Genomic DNA, 15,428 nt, shown 5'->3' with positions numbered 1-15,428 from the left:
TTGGCTTTGATACAAAATATGATGACAAGTTATTTTTTGTTAATTAGTGTTTTATTGTATATAGTCATTTTAACATAAAAAACTAAATATAAAAATTTCACTATACATCAAAATTTCATTATGATTTAAAATAAGAAATTCCAAATGAATACGTATATTAGTCTATAAGCCAAAGACTGACATTCAACATAATTATATCACAAATATGTAATTTTGAAGTGCTAATAGTACAATTAAATGAAATGTGCATGTTTGTAGCTCATGAGACCCTGGCTTAGTGACAGAGGCCACTGCTAAGACTTCTGATCATGTCTTTCACTTTAACTAGATGCTTTCCTTTGAAGGATGAAAACAGATATGGAATCCAAAATGTCTCATCTAACAAGACCACAAGTAGTATGTTTCCTATTTATAAACACAAAGAGACTGCAGCATACATCACTCAGTGGACTCATAATGAAGAAGTTACTGAGGTCAGGTGAGGTCATTTCGTTTGGCAGAAATTAAGGTTTTAAGTAGAAATCATGATGTGCAATGAAATTTGTTTGGAAGATCTCATTGCATTTTTTTTTTTTATTTTAAAAAAGTGAAAGGGTTAAAGAACTCAAGTGTTATTGTATCTGTTTATGAAAAACAAATATGATTCTAGTGTATTTGCTAACCTTGTTCTCACATGAAAGAGTGACAATAAATTTTAGCATACTACTAATGTTACTGATATGTTTGCCTTCCTATTAAACACATTTCTGAAAAGAAAGACAGAAGTCAAACATTAAAACAGAGAAAATACAAGAACAGAATAAATAGCTTCAGTAGCTGTAAAAACCAAGGTGTTATGTTTTACATGACATTCTTGGTTGTGATGTGTTTTTCCTCCTTAAATAGGCTTGAACTGACAGATACAGATGAAAGCTGCCAGAAGCAGTCTCCCTTCCCTGCAGAACTATTGGCACGGGGATGTGTCCAATGATGGTACATAGCAAAGGATGCTTTTGTTATCACTTTCTTTCAGTCAAGATAGCATTTTGTAAAAATGAGTTACAAATACCTCTTCTGTTTCTTCATATGGAAGCCTGTATTGGATAATATATGTGGAAGAATCCAAAGAGTATACTCAACAGTTCTGCACAGTGTTCATATTAAGTAACTGTAAAGGAATGTGTCCTGAGTCTCAGAGCACGGAGGTGATGATGCTGGGGTCTCAACAGATCAGTGGCCTGCAGCTCAGCACCAAACCCTGTCTTCAGAAAAGGGATGTGGACTAGAATGATCTGAATTTAAACTTTGTATCTCAGTGGCCGGGTGTAAGCTCACCCTAGCCTGTAAATCTGGAGCGGTGACCCAGGCATTGGTAGCACATGCCTATAATTGCAAGAGTCGGGAGATTGAGGCAGGAGGATCTTAAGGTCAAGAACAAGCTGGGATACATAAAAATGCCCTATTGAAGACACTCTCAACAGTGATAGTGCTAATTTGGCAAAATTGTTGTGGGGATTAGGTAAAGCAAAGCAAGTCGGGAGCTGGCAATATATCTGAGAATACACGGGCAACTATGGCAGCCATTAAAGGTAGTTCTAATGAAAGGCTGTAAGTTATCTTCTGATGATGGATTGGTTAAGTGTTGTAGGGCAGTGGGATTTATGTTTTCACAACTGAACTAAGTGAAGCAGAGCAAATGCTGTTCCTGTACACCTTTTGGACTGAGAAGGAGACAACATTTCATTGCTGTGTTTTCTGTTGGGCTCTGCTGGCATTTATATGAAGTTATTTTTCTAAGAATTTATACCTAATAAAACATATAGAAGTAATGTGTTGAATATGTCAGTCTATGCATAGTTAGAAGGTTTTCAGTCTTGAAGCATCCAACACATTATTTCTATATGTGGTATTAGATATAAATTATATGTAAATTACTCTCATAGGTTCCAGTACAAAATAATTAATCCCAATCCTTCCAAAAATCAAAAAATCCATCACTTCTATTATGAGATTTAAAAACTAATTAATATAGAGCTCATATTAATTGTATCTTGGTAGAGAGTGCTTTAAACAATGTCATCTGAGACAAAAATAAAAATAATAAAAATATTACTAGTAAAAAAAAATGCTTAAGATGGAAGAAGGCCCTATGGATGAGCAATGGCAATGACTTCCTTCTGACCTGTGAATAATATTCACTAAGAAAACTAATATTCAGGAAAGACACTGTTTGCACCATAGAAATTTAATCCAACTCGAAGAGAAAATGTTGGTCTAAACTTGAGACAGGTATATTATAATCCTATAACAGAAATATTAATCTAACCCAACAAAACTACTTGGGATGTTTCTAAAATTTTATTCTGAAATGAAAGCTTGTTCAAACAAATCAAGTTTGATTTCTCGGTATGAAATTCTGTGGTCAAAACCACCAGTTAAGTCATGCTCCATTTGGCTTTCTTTGTTTCTCAAGAAGGGATAAATGTGTTCAGTCATCACACAGAAGCCACCATTGCAACATAGGTGGCATCTGAGATAGCAATAAATAAACAAACCCAAGGCCTGGCTATGTGATGCCAGTGTCTCATAGAATTTCAACTTGGATGACTGCTTTCTCCTAATGACATTTTTGTGGTGTAAAGAAAACAGAATGTTCCAGGTCATCTTGTAGAGGGATAGACTAAAACCAAAAATTCTGATGACATCCATCTTCAGAATTAGTGAAGAAAAATCAAACTTCAGTTTGGTATCTAACCCAAGTTCATAAAGTGGATGAGGGTTCAGAGTCCTGCTTGAGTAGCTGTCTTGAAGAGACAGCCCAGTAAACTGGAAGATGAACCACATGCATCCAGATTTGAACTTTGGATCTTACGAGTCTGGACCTTGACTTAGGTCAATGCCCTAAAAGTCTCCCAACCTATTAATAAGCATTGGGATGACACTTCTAAACCAAACCAGGGATTTTAATGTTTTCTTCCTTTTGTCACTATCATGTTTATTGATAGGCCTGCACAAAACCACAGAGAACTCTAAAGGTTAGCTCACTGGTAGCAGTCCTTATGTCGTTAAGACTACACAGAACCAGAGAGGTAGCCCACAGATGGCAGTCTCCATAACATTAAAACTTACAGTTCCATCTGGAAATAGGGTCAAAGAACTGGGGCAGCCAAAAACATGGGGGACATTAAGAGACCACTGCAGAACTTTAATGCCAGTCTATAGTCTTTTTAAACCTTTGACTCAAACAAAGCTCTGATTTTTTTGGCAAGGAATGTTAAAAATAAATGAACTCAGAGAGCCTGAAAAAATGATTTTGATAGACAGGGAGTAGTTAAAAATAATATCATTAGAATCAGGATGACATTTTGTTTTGGAGACTTGGGGTAAAGAGAGAGTGGACTATTTCATGAAATAACGAGTATTTAAAGGGAATTGGTGGCTAGTATAGACGTGTAAATCAGAATTAGCTGAGCTGCTCTGAGAACCCAGTTAGGACACCTGAAGTTCAGGGAACATGTCCTGTGTCTTCTGTCCTGACTCTTCAGTGCTGTGACCGCATGAACCTTCACTACATCTTTTGCCTCCAGACCCTTCTTGCTGTAAATGCCTCTGTGAGACACCGAAGTGACAAACCTTCCCAATCACTGAACCTGTTTAATCCACTGTCTCCCATGTTAAGATTCACAAGTTACACTAAAGACAGTATATTCGCCACACAAACTTCATTTCAGTGGTCTCTGGTTGATTATGATGATAAAATAGGAAGATTATAGAGTTTTATAAAATTAATATAGACAATGCCTTTAAAAACATTTTATATAATTAATGTAGATAACACTTTAGTTATATAAAACCCTATAAATTAAAAAAAAACTATAAATTCTAAAAATGTGTGTAGCCAAAAACAACATGGATACAATATAAAATGTATAGCTTTTATATAATTCATGTAGGAGATACATTAATATTTTTATTGTTGTTTTGGTTACACACACATTTCTAGGTGAACCACTGATTGCAGAGAGTACTTACAAATGCATTTTAATACACATTAAAGTGGTATTGTATTGTAGCCTTATGGAATTATTCAAAGGTTCTTGCACCTACCAGCACCGTCTGTTTTGATCCTGTTTGAGGGTATGCTGGGCTCTCCTGTACCCAAAGTGTTGGTTGCCACTACTCGAAATTCATATTCCATCCACGGGATCAAATCCACTGCTTTTGCTGCCTCCATATTTCCTTCAATAATTGGAGGATCTAAATAAAATTAGCATAAAATAAAGATTAACAGTTTACTAAATCCAGCCATTTTCACTCTTTTAGAGAGATGGCACATGTATACTGGGTTGGCATAACAAAAATCTAGCAATGGCAAATGCTGAGTTGAAGAGAGTGAAGGAGAGATCATTGATAACAAACTAGAAAGAGTTTATGTGTCTGTTATTTTCTTGAGGTGGGGGCTGGACCCCTGCACCTCTGCCAAAGCAGGTTTCAGCCTTGCTGTTAATCCCTGGGTTGCACTTTGAGGAACAAAAGGCCATTTTCTTGGAGCAGAAGCTAGGATGATTTCCTAAGGCAAAAATTGGATGAAACTTCCATAGGCATCAAATGATTTCTGCTTAAATTTAAAAAATGACACTAAAAGAAATTGTTTGTAGGTTTTGCAGACTTACATTATCTGGAACTAGGCTTATATGTGGTACAATAAGTTCTCAGCATTCAGGCTACTTGTGAGAGATAATGAATTATCATTAAGATCTGATCTTAGCTTGCTTATTTAACTGAAATATGATAAAAATACATAACCAAGACATGTCCACATCTTAGTTTAAGCTTGCTTGAAACATTTCTTTGTGTTTTTAATAAGTAGCCTACATATAAGTACATGTAAATACCTGTATACTACTTGGAGAACTTGTTCCTTCAGGTTTGCCTAACTCATTATGTTAATATTTGGGGTACTGTCATCTGTTTATGCAGATCATAAACACACAGCCTTTGAGGATGTGATGCTCAGTGTCCATTTTTCACCTTAGGACTCTCTGGCATAGCTAGGGCTGTCCCAGGCCTCTCCAGGAGGAAAGGAGGAAGGGGGCAACAATTAGGAGATAAAGTGAATAAATAAATTAATAAAAAAAGAAAGAAGGTTAGATCATGTTAAATGACAAGGGAGCCAAGAATATTCATATGTCTAAATCCAGAACCTAGGTCTTCCTAATATGGAGAGAGGATCTCAGCAGAGAATTTTTAGCTATAGATTTTTTAAACTATAGATTTTCTGATAAGACCATTAACTGTTCTTTGTGGGATCTCCTAAGTCCAATGATAAGTGTCTTTATAAGAGACATAAAAGGAGAAACCTCACAGAAAGGAGGCAAGGTGACCATAGTGACAAACCTCAGGTCAGTGGGGGACCCTGACTCAAAAAACAAGCAGGTAGTTTGCCTGTAAGGAACACCACTTATCATTGATGCCTGCCTTTTGAATTACAATGTAAAATCTGCATTTTGATTATTAATGACTGTGTTCAAAACCTATAAAACAACGTTTTAATGTATATACTTTTAGGTAAATATAAAATAATACTAATTGCATTCTAAAACATATCTTTATGTATACCAACTGATAAGTGTTGCTCTCACCATGAGTTAAATAAGTTTCTTTTTTGCAGCAAATTGAGACTATTACCCAAAAGCACAGTTGGTCATAATTCAGAGACCTATTGATCATAGGGAACTCAGCCCCAGTAAGAACATCTACAATGCAACTCCTGTACCCAAGGTACAGCGAATATCAAGAAAGAAAGTGCAGAGATATCTTAAAAGGGAAAGTACCGACTCTGCTACATGTGAGATTGTGTCTCCTAGAAATGACTGGGAAACTTCACCCCTGTTACGGCAATGGCATAGCTGGATCTGAGCAATGACAACACCAATAGACTTACTATTGCGATAAGGCAACATGTCATGGGTCCCAACCTTGGATAAAGAGCAATAGGCAACTAACGATTGCTGAGAGTGGAAGAGTTAGATTCAACCATGGAGAGCCACCTAATTGATTATCCAATACAAATGCTCAGGTTCAAGTCATATATATAAAAACAACACTGAACAAACTTAACAGTTTTTATTTACCTATTTATGCATTTATATGTGTGTATGTAGCAATACTAATAAAAGTAAAAGTAAAGGAGACTATCAATTAGAGCAATTGAGGGTGTCATTAGAGGGACTGGAAAAAGGGGAAGACTTGGAGGGACAAAAAAGTACAGTTAGAAGGGGAAAAATCATGTGGAAACATGAATGGCCCAGTTCGAAATATGAACTTACCCGTCTTTGCATCTTTCCAGTCATCTGAGAGAATAGTCTTGGTCTGAATGGTGTATTTAGAGATGGGGCTGTGATTGTCTGAGCCTCGGCTCCAAGTCAGTGCCACAGAGGTAGCTCTGATGTCTTCTATTCTCAGGCCACCTGGAGGGCCTGGAGGGCCTGGGATGAAAATGCGAGCAATGAATCAGTGAGTCTCAATTAGTGAGTTAAGCACACCTGAGAAAACACAAATAGCCTCCTTGCCGCTATTCTAAACAACACAATCTGTGTTGGTGTTCTTCTCTCACATGGGGCAATAAGCAGTGATGGTATGGCCTGTGTTTTCTTTCACTTAGTTATTTAATCTGTCTATTTGTAAAGAAGGCTATACAGTCTGCCATTAAAAATAGTAGTGGACCAGCAAGATGGCACCGCAAGTAAAGACACGTGCCACCAAGCGTAATGACCCGACTTCAGTCTCCAGGGCCCACATGGTTGAAAGATCCCAGACAAGAGAAAACTTGCAAAAGTTGTCCTTTGCCCCCAAGACACATGTAATTGTCCTCTGACCTCCCGATGCATGCTTGTGTTCCCATATAACATAGATAATATAAAAATGTACAAATAAAAAGCGGTACTTTACTCATGATACAAGTGAAATTACTTGACACACAAAAATTGTACTTGTCTTCAGAGGGGCAAATACAAATTACAGTGTGTTGAGTTTGACTGAACACCTATCAAGTGCATGAATCAAACATTCAATTCAAATATGAGAATCTTTGGTCTAGTGTTTTTTTTTTTTTTCCCCAAGATTGAATAAACACCTTCTTACAATCTATATCTGTAATGTTAACCATAATGATAATGTGTGCAGTCTATTTTACTCTGAGGATCACTTTCTGTCTTATGTCAGGTGGTAAACATAATGGTAAGTATAGCAATAAAATAAATTACGTTATGAGTGATGTCTCTACTAACATGAAATGTTGAAGATAACTCTCTACTAAGACTCTCATGTTCTGAAAACACCATGTGAGAGGTCAACAAGTCTTAAGATTCAAGACCTATGGCTGCAGAACATCAACAGGATTCTACAGGTGCAACATTCCGCACAAACTGTGCTACCCATATATTCTCCAAGCTGACAACGCCGTGTTGAAATGGATACAGCATTAGGTGTTTTCACATCTCTATGACTTGAAAGGACCAGTAAAGTAATAAGTAGAGTAAAAGTTGGTAACTGTCAGGAATGGTATTCAAGATACTTCTATTTCAGGTCATGACTTTTCCTTCTTAAAAATGAGGCCCACAGAGATACCTTAAGTAATAAAATAGCAACCATTACTTGCTTTTAAAATCATTTTGGTTAAGAGACATCTAGCACAGAGATTCAGAAAAAAGCCTCTACATAACTCCCTCACTATTACAAAGGTGTTGTTAGCTGACTTGTGCCTATTAAATACAGCAATCAGGTACTTGGTTTAGTAGCGTAGTTTTTTAAAGTAGAGCATCATGTGCTAATGCTCATGCCTGCCTTTATCATGCCACTAAGAGCTTCCTTATGTGGGTGCAGTCTTGGTGGCTTTTCCTGTATATGCAGAGGCTGGATAACACCTCATACCTTTGCCAATCTCAAGGAAGACAGTATTTGTGTGTCAATAAACACAAGATGCACCCTGTTGCTGAAAGTAAATTTTATTCCTCAGAATGATACATATTAATACAATAAAGGCAAACAAGCCTATAAAATTCATCAATGAGTGTGCTTTTATTTACTGTTAAGCAATTAAATACAGCTATGTATACATAATAGAGCACATTTGCCATCAAAAAGAATATACCACATTTTATTAATGTGTGAAAACCAGACTGAAACACAGTACAGCTTGTTAATAAGACACTAACAGTGTCATCTCAAGTCAAGCCCCGAGCGTAGTATTTTTTGGAGAATTAAAAAAGATGAAGGAGGAGAGAAGCAATTTTTAAAGGAAGATGAGCTTCTATGGTGCGTTTAGGCTCTGCTGAGCATTAGCGTGTTACAAGGAATTTAAGACGAAACTCTCACAGTTAGCTTTTTACCTGCTCTGGTGTACATCGTTTCCCTACTGTTTTTCTCGGATTTTCTTGAATTTTCAGGTGAGCAACATTGCACAAATAATCAGATGCGTTAGTATATTTGTTAGGAGCACTGCATGCGTTGTAGTTTCACTGAGCTGTTCAGTGACTGAAAAACAACATTGTTAAGCAAATATATAATTGCTATTTGTCATGTGGCTCTCTGATACATGCCTGGCTTGTGAGGTTTGTCTGTTATTGATGTTATGGGAGATTTGATCACAGCTTATGCACTTATAGTCAGTCATTAATAATTCCATCTTCATTTACACACGTTATAACCTTAAGATGCTGTGTTAGCAGGAGGTACAACTGAGGGAGTAGATGGAAGGAATGACCAGAACTCTAAAAACCCTTATGTGATGGTGTTATTTTATCTAATATAAATAGTCTTCTGCCTCATAATATATTATTCTTCAGCTTGTGAGCTTTAGCCTATAATGGCCATGCCGTCTCTCCAGCTCTCTCACTTAGTTATTTCTTGTTTTTGTCTCCTAGATAAAAATTTCACCCAAAGGAAAAAAAAAAATCCTAATATTAAAAAGTTGAAACTTGACAGTTAAAAGTAGGCATGCCTTTAAAATTCACATCCCAATTCAACTTTGTCGGAGTTTGTAAACTACAGAGGAGCTCTTCTTCTCTGATGTGCATGATGGGAGTGGTGTGAGTTCCACCTGAAATAATTCTGTTGCAGGCTTGCCTGGTCCTCAGAACCCTTAGAAAACATTAGCTGTCATTGTTTCTGAAAGAGCTTTCTAGAACTCACAGCTCCCGGAAGCAGGAAGTATTCTAACATGAGTTGTGCAGTTATCATTTTATAGCAGCAGGGACCCCAGAAAGTAATGTGGTTTCTGTGGCACCTGATGAAAGTCAGGGAAATCCAGACCGTGAAGCTAAGGCGGGGATTCTGGACTGCCTGAGCCAAGCCCAAGCCAGGCCTGCTGCCTCTTGCCACAGGAGGGATGGAGACAGTGGCTACTGCTGCTACTTGGTTAGATTTCTGTGCAGAACGGCAGTGTTGTGGTAGAAAATGAGGCAAAAGAAGGTCTGTGTGCCTGAGCACCAAAGAAGGCACTAAGCAAGCTGAGTACTCTCTTGAGTCTCTTGTCGGTGGATGCAGGGGGTAGACGCAGCAGCATGGCGGGGTGGAGGGTGGGGTGGAGGGCAGTACACATAATTGTCACTTTAAGGTCCCTCTCCTTCCTCTCTGCCATTCTTTCTTTCCTCTCATCGCTATACACTCTCAATAAATCCTTATGGGTAGAAATGACGAGAAAGAATTCGAGCAAATAGGCTATTACACACCTTTTGAGCATGATAATATATTTTTAATATTTATTTAGGACATTCTCACCCAGGAGATAATGATTTCTATGAGCACATTTTCATCCCAAAATCATTTTATTATGCATGAAACATAAAAAAAAAAAAAAAAAAAAAAAAAAAAAAAAATCACCATCTGGAAGGGGCCTTGGAATTTGAATTATTTTATTCTTCGATTTGTTTCTTTCTCTTAATTTTTTTATTAATTTATTCATATTATATCTCAATTTTTAGCCCATCCCTTGTATCCTCCTATAAAAGTTCCTGACACAGAACATCTCTTAATTATTAAAGATGTAAGGTGAGTTTCCCCACGGCTCATGGGCAATTGTAGAAAAGGAGGCAGTCATATTGTAAGAGCAAAACCAGGGCAAAGGCAAACCAATCTACATCTCAATGTTGCAGTGGGAGGGGCCAAGGAGCTATTGAAAGGGGACTGTTCCTGGGTGGTGGTTGGCTGGGGAGTCAGTTTCCTTCAAACCTGTAGTACCTGGTAGGTCAGCATGCTCCAGTGGATGGCTTTCTACCCATGAGCACACGGGCTGCACCAATTACAGCAAGAGAGCCTGAAGTTGGGAGGAGGGCTTAGGAGGGATAATATGGGAGGAGGAGGGAGAGGAGTGGAATTGAATATGATCAAAGAACATTGTATGCGTGTGTGAAATTCCCAAAGAATTAATACAAATAGTATATTTTATTAAAAAGGGCCTAAGGTAGGTGATTAACTGATAGACTTTTGTGATTCTTGCTAGCAGAGTCAAGTTATCAGTTTTTCTTACCACCATTAAATACTCGGGGAGATGAAAACAGTAGAGAAAGAGACAAAGGGGTGGGGGGGAGAAAGGAAGACAGGAAGGAAGGAAAAAGGAAATAAGAGATGGAGGAGAGAATAAAGCTGAGAGAGCAGCTTTCTGCTTTTCATCCTTCTACTTCAACCATCTCACATCCCTGCTTTCTGCACTGCATCATTTCCGAGTCATATGTCACATCTCTATAGACAGGGTTGGCCTTTGCTTCCTGATCCTGCCGGATTTTTGCCAGCACAGCCTTGTGATGAGCTCACTGTTTGGTAGGGCCATCTTCCTGTACTGCTCAAGTAGAGCTCCAGACATAGATTGTCCTTTCTGCTCTATGACTAGCTCCACCTCTCCTGCTCCTCCTCCACCTCCACCTAACCTTTCTCTGCTGCTTTACACAACATCCTCAGAGGTTGCTGAGAGAGGATGCTCTGAGACATCACCCTCCATGCATGAAGCACAGCTACCGACTCCCTTCCCTGGGTAATATCCAGGTCCTGGGGGCCCAATACATGAACAGTGAAGCTTGTTTCAGTTCTATTAGCTAGTGAATAAATTATGGAAATGTCCAGAATGCATCTCTGTCATCTATGGAGTGGCAGGGAATCTCATTTGTCACATCCATATTCTCTTTCACCCATTTACTCCTGGTAATCTTTTTACTACTGAATCACCGAGTGTCAGTAAATAAAGAAAGAATCAAATGCTGAGTGCTCATTACAGGCAGTACCTGTGTGTTTTATAGAAGAATTCTGGTCTAGAAAGGCAATGGCCTCCTGGTACCAGAAAATTTGTCAGGAAAATGGCTCCTTTGTAATGTTATAAAATCAAATCAGTGTGGAATGTTTCTGTTCAAGTTTGATCAGCAGTGAGGTGAGGTGGAGGTAAAGAGCAATCATCCTTTGGCATTGATTTAGAGATATGAACTGGTACCCTTAGAAATGAGATTGAGGCAAGAGGAAGTCAACAAAGCTAAGAAACCTTTCTTGCTTAACATTTACCATTTCCTATCATATGGTTTCTTTCTGAATTTTCATTCTTTATTTTCTTATCTGGTCTTGGAGTTATCACCTCAGATATAGATCATAAAAGAAAATGCTCACAGTAGTTACTCACACGTGTTTCCATGGTGATGTTTAGAGATACTAAAAAAAGGTCTCAAAATAATTTTAGATATTTATTAAAATAGAAATTAATGTAAACTAGAAGGTATAAAGGTTGCATACAAGCAAGCCACAGGACTTTGCCCTTTGAAAATTACTTTCAGTGCAACAATCCATGTGCAATTATCTAGGGTTAATAGACACATCCCTCAAATGGTTCCTGAGAGCTTTTCCAATCATGGATAAAGTTGCTGGGGTCATGAAATGAAAGGACTAAATAATGTGCCATTGCTAAGCATAAAATTCTAAGAAGGGAAAAATTACTTTTTGAAAAAAAAACAAAAACAAAAAACAAAAGAAATTTTAGTACATCTCTCTCCGAATAAAGAAAACAGAAGGAGTTAAGCAGGCCAAGGAAGAATTGCACATTCAGTTTCGGTCCTAACTTTAGCACAGTCCTAAAACAAATCCCAACTTCCTCCTGAGGGAGAGGGCCATGAAGGATGCTGGGAGAAATCAGTGAAACTCAGCGTGAAAGCACACTGATGACTCAGCCATCGTCCTGCAAATCTGGTCACCAACACTGTCCAAGTTCACTTTCTAAACCCAGACTTTGCTCCCAAACACTTGGACGTCATGAGTCTCTGACTGATTGCTTACAGCTGCTTTTCAAGTGTCCCTCCAACATATGAAAGGCAGTACGGAAAGGGAGTCACAGGTAATGCAGCCCCACCTAGCTTGCACTCCAATTTAAATGAGAGGTGAAGAGGACAGCAACACTTTAACTTCTCACTTCAATAAATTAAGCAGTCCACGCAGCAGCAGCAGTCCTGTTTTATACATCACCAGTTCTCCTTAGCTTTGGGGGCGGGGGTAAGAAGATAATCTCTGATATAGACAATTTCAAAGAAAAACAGGACAGGAAACTAGTATAGGAGACCCTAGGTTAGTTGCTAGGTATTGGTTTCGGGAGTTAGTGAAGCGATACCAGGGTTGTAAAACTTCTCAGCTCAAAAGCATGTTAAGAAGTCTCAAACATCCGCTAAGAACTAGGATGGTGAATGGGATTGCAGAAGCTGCAAGGCAGAGTTAGCTAGTCAAATCTAGCACTGCATTTCTTTCAGGTTGGGGGATGGGGCTGTGGAGGGGGGGAGCTTTCACACAAAAAGTGAAGGTCCCGATCACCAGGTTGGAGGCAGGCTGGCACAGACGGGGAGAAAGGGGTCCACCATGTTTTTCTCTCCATCTTTTCTCTTTTTACCTGCAAGAGGAAAGATTAACGCTGAAGGGAGTATCCAGATGCCCAATTCTGGGCAGGAAATCATTTCCTTTGGGACTTGCCATGTTTCCTTGGCAGGTGACATCATGACTAAAGGAATATTTATTCACCAAGAATGCTTGCCTTAAAAAATGGAAGCTGACACAATGAGTATTGGTCCATCAACCCTCTGTCCCTTGTCAGCACTAATTTGAGTTCTCAAACACAGGAGTTGTAACCGTGGACTAAAGCCTGAACTTACAATCAAACCTCTAAGAAAGATAATGGAAGGAAAGGAAAACCAAAAAGGAGAGAAAGCTAGACCTCCTGGATTCTATATTTCACTCTGTCCAGTCCATGTCTACTTACTAACAGATTGCTGCTGAAGACTTACAACTGCAAAAACAAACAAAGAAACAAACAAACAACAAAACCAAAACAAAAAACGTAATGATGTCAGAGCTTAGATTTGACTTCTAAGAAAAAATATTCATAAAAATTTTGTATTAGGATTTTCTTCTGTAAATTAGCTCCCTGAAGCCTTGTGTTCTCAATAGGAGAAATGAACACCTAATGCCTCTTTGCCTGATACTGAAGGCCAGAGATTTCATATCACCCAGAACTAAGCATTTTAATAGTTTTACATGCATACTAAGATAGCTTTATAATTATAAGTAACATTGGCACTTTGTATTATTGCAGAATTGCTTCTCTACAGTTTGAGGTGGAAAGTGTGGGGAGAGAAGGCTGGGGCCAGTTACATAGGGTGTATCCTGAACATCAAAGTGACTTTGTGTCATAGGTTGTTAAAACCCCTAGGCATCAGAGAAACCTAACTATTCCTATCAACAACAGTCCCATAACCTGGAGAAATGCTTGAAAAGTAGATAAGGCTTCCTTCTTGAGAGCCACTAGGAAGGCTGGGTGCTGCTGCTCAGAGGTGTATTTTTCAGGAGGAAACACCTGAAATCTTCTAACTTTTGAAAAAATACACACAGCACATTGTACACACACACACACACACACACACACACACACACACACACACACACACACACACACATATATTCCAGTTGGATTTAAAGTTTTCCCCACACTATGGTTACTCTTGTGTGAATTCCAATGTCCTTTGGAACAATAGGATGGTGTTCCTGGAGTGAACTGAGAAACAGCCACAGACTTAACACTTGTTTTCAGGTTTTCCTGGGACACAGTGTGACTACTGCTGACAGAGAGCACAGGGCACTTAGCAACTGAAGTGATTTATTTCTTGGGAAACAGTAACTTGGGATTTATGCTGGAATCTGCAACTACTTGTGAGAAAACTGGAGGACAGGGAAGAGGCTAAGAGCTATGTCTGACTGTTCTTATCTAAAGGGAAGTCCCATCCCAAAATGAATTTCACATTGGTGAGACCCTAAATTCACTTTGGGAGAAAGTGGAGGGCATCAGCTGTGAAAAGGCTGGCTTGTAGACACCAAGAGAAATACTAAAGTCAGTACTCAAACCTTGCTAACATTCCTTCTTTTCCTCAGAGCATGATTCATTTAATTTCAGCAGTAGTTACTGGAGCTGGAAAATCAAAAGCATTAACCTTGACACTGTAGTTTCCCCCGCTGATAGGCAGGTAAAAACCTTTGTCCAGCTTCCCTCCCTGTCTTGGTGCAGCTAAGAAGCAATGAGAAATCTACTTATTTTCCCAAGGGCAGGGCCAGAGAGGTAGGCTGAGGATAGGCAACTGGTGGCAGGTGGGAACCAGCAAGGAGATAGCATCCCCAGGACACAAATGTATTTCCTTTTAAAAGTGGTAGACTCCAGCTAAGACTCAACAAGAGAAATGGCTTTGCTTGAAAGGGATTTTTGCATCACTAAGGCTTTTCACGGATAATTTTCAATCATAAAGCTGATTCTTTTGTCTTCTTTTGTTTGATAAAACGAATGTGAATGAGATGATGTTAATGAAATTATTAATTTAAATAACTTAGTACTATACAATTTATCTTAATTTGGGATTATGAATAACTCATAGCACTTAGGAGAATAATTTGATTAAGTTTCCACAAAGAACACATCCCAATATTGATAAAGATTAACATTTCAAAATTACACTGACTGATTTGTTCATTTGGGAAAGTTTAATATATGATAAAGAAAGGTGAATTCATTACTTGAATTTGGAACATCAGCCTCTGTGATGTCCTGATGTTATAATGGGATGGTTGAGAAACTTTTTAAAAATTCCTTTTGCCAATGAAATGATATTAAAAATCCCAGCACTACCCATCACGGGAATATTGTGAAGAGTATGTGAGAAATTTTATAGGAAAGTCTCCTAGATTTGTACATTGTAATTTGAAACATTTTAAATGTGTGTGTGTGTGTGTGTGTGTGTGTGTGTGTGTGAGAGAGAGAGAGAGAGAGAGAGAGAGAGAGAGAGAGAGAGAGAGAGAGAGAGAGAGAGAGAGAGAGTACACCTGTGTGAAATGTGTATATATAATAGAGAGGACATGTTTATTTGTTTTTTTTTTTTTAAAGGGTCTCT

At 38.4% G+C, this 15,428-nt stretch overlaps 1 protein-coding gene across 1 annotated transcript in view; it reads right to left on the bottom strand.

Annotated features, from left to right (window-relative positions):
- Positions 1-15,428, bottom strand: part of Cntn1 (contactin 1) — a 137,949-nt gene that overhangs the window by 52,810 nt on the left and 69,711 nt on the right. The window contains exons 18-19 of the mRNA XM_051159379.1: positions 6,309-6,467; positions 4,087-4,236 (exon numbers count right to left, since the gene is read on the bottom strand). Coding sequence (XP_051015336.1) covers positions 4,087-4,236; positions 6,309-6,467 — 309 coding nt within the window. The remainder of the gene's footprint in view (positions 1-4,086; positions 4,237-6,308; positions 6,468-15,428) is intronic.

Source organism: Acomys russatus, chromosome 17, assembly GCF_903995435.1.
Source record: "Acomys russatus chromosome 17, mAcoRus1.1, whole genome shotgun sequence".
NCBI lineage: Eukaryota > Metazoa > Chordata > Mammalia > Rodentia > Muridae > Acomys > Acomys russatus.
Note: the sequence above shows the minus strand (reverse complement) of the source record. Positions and strands in the feature narration are given on the sequence as shown.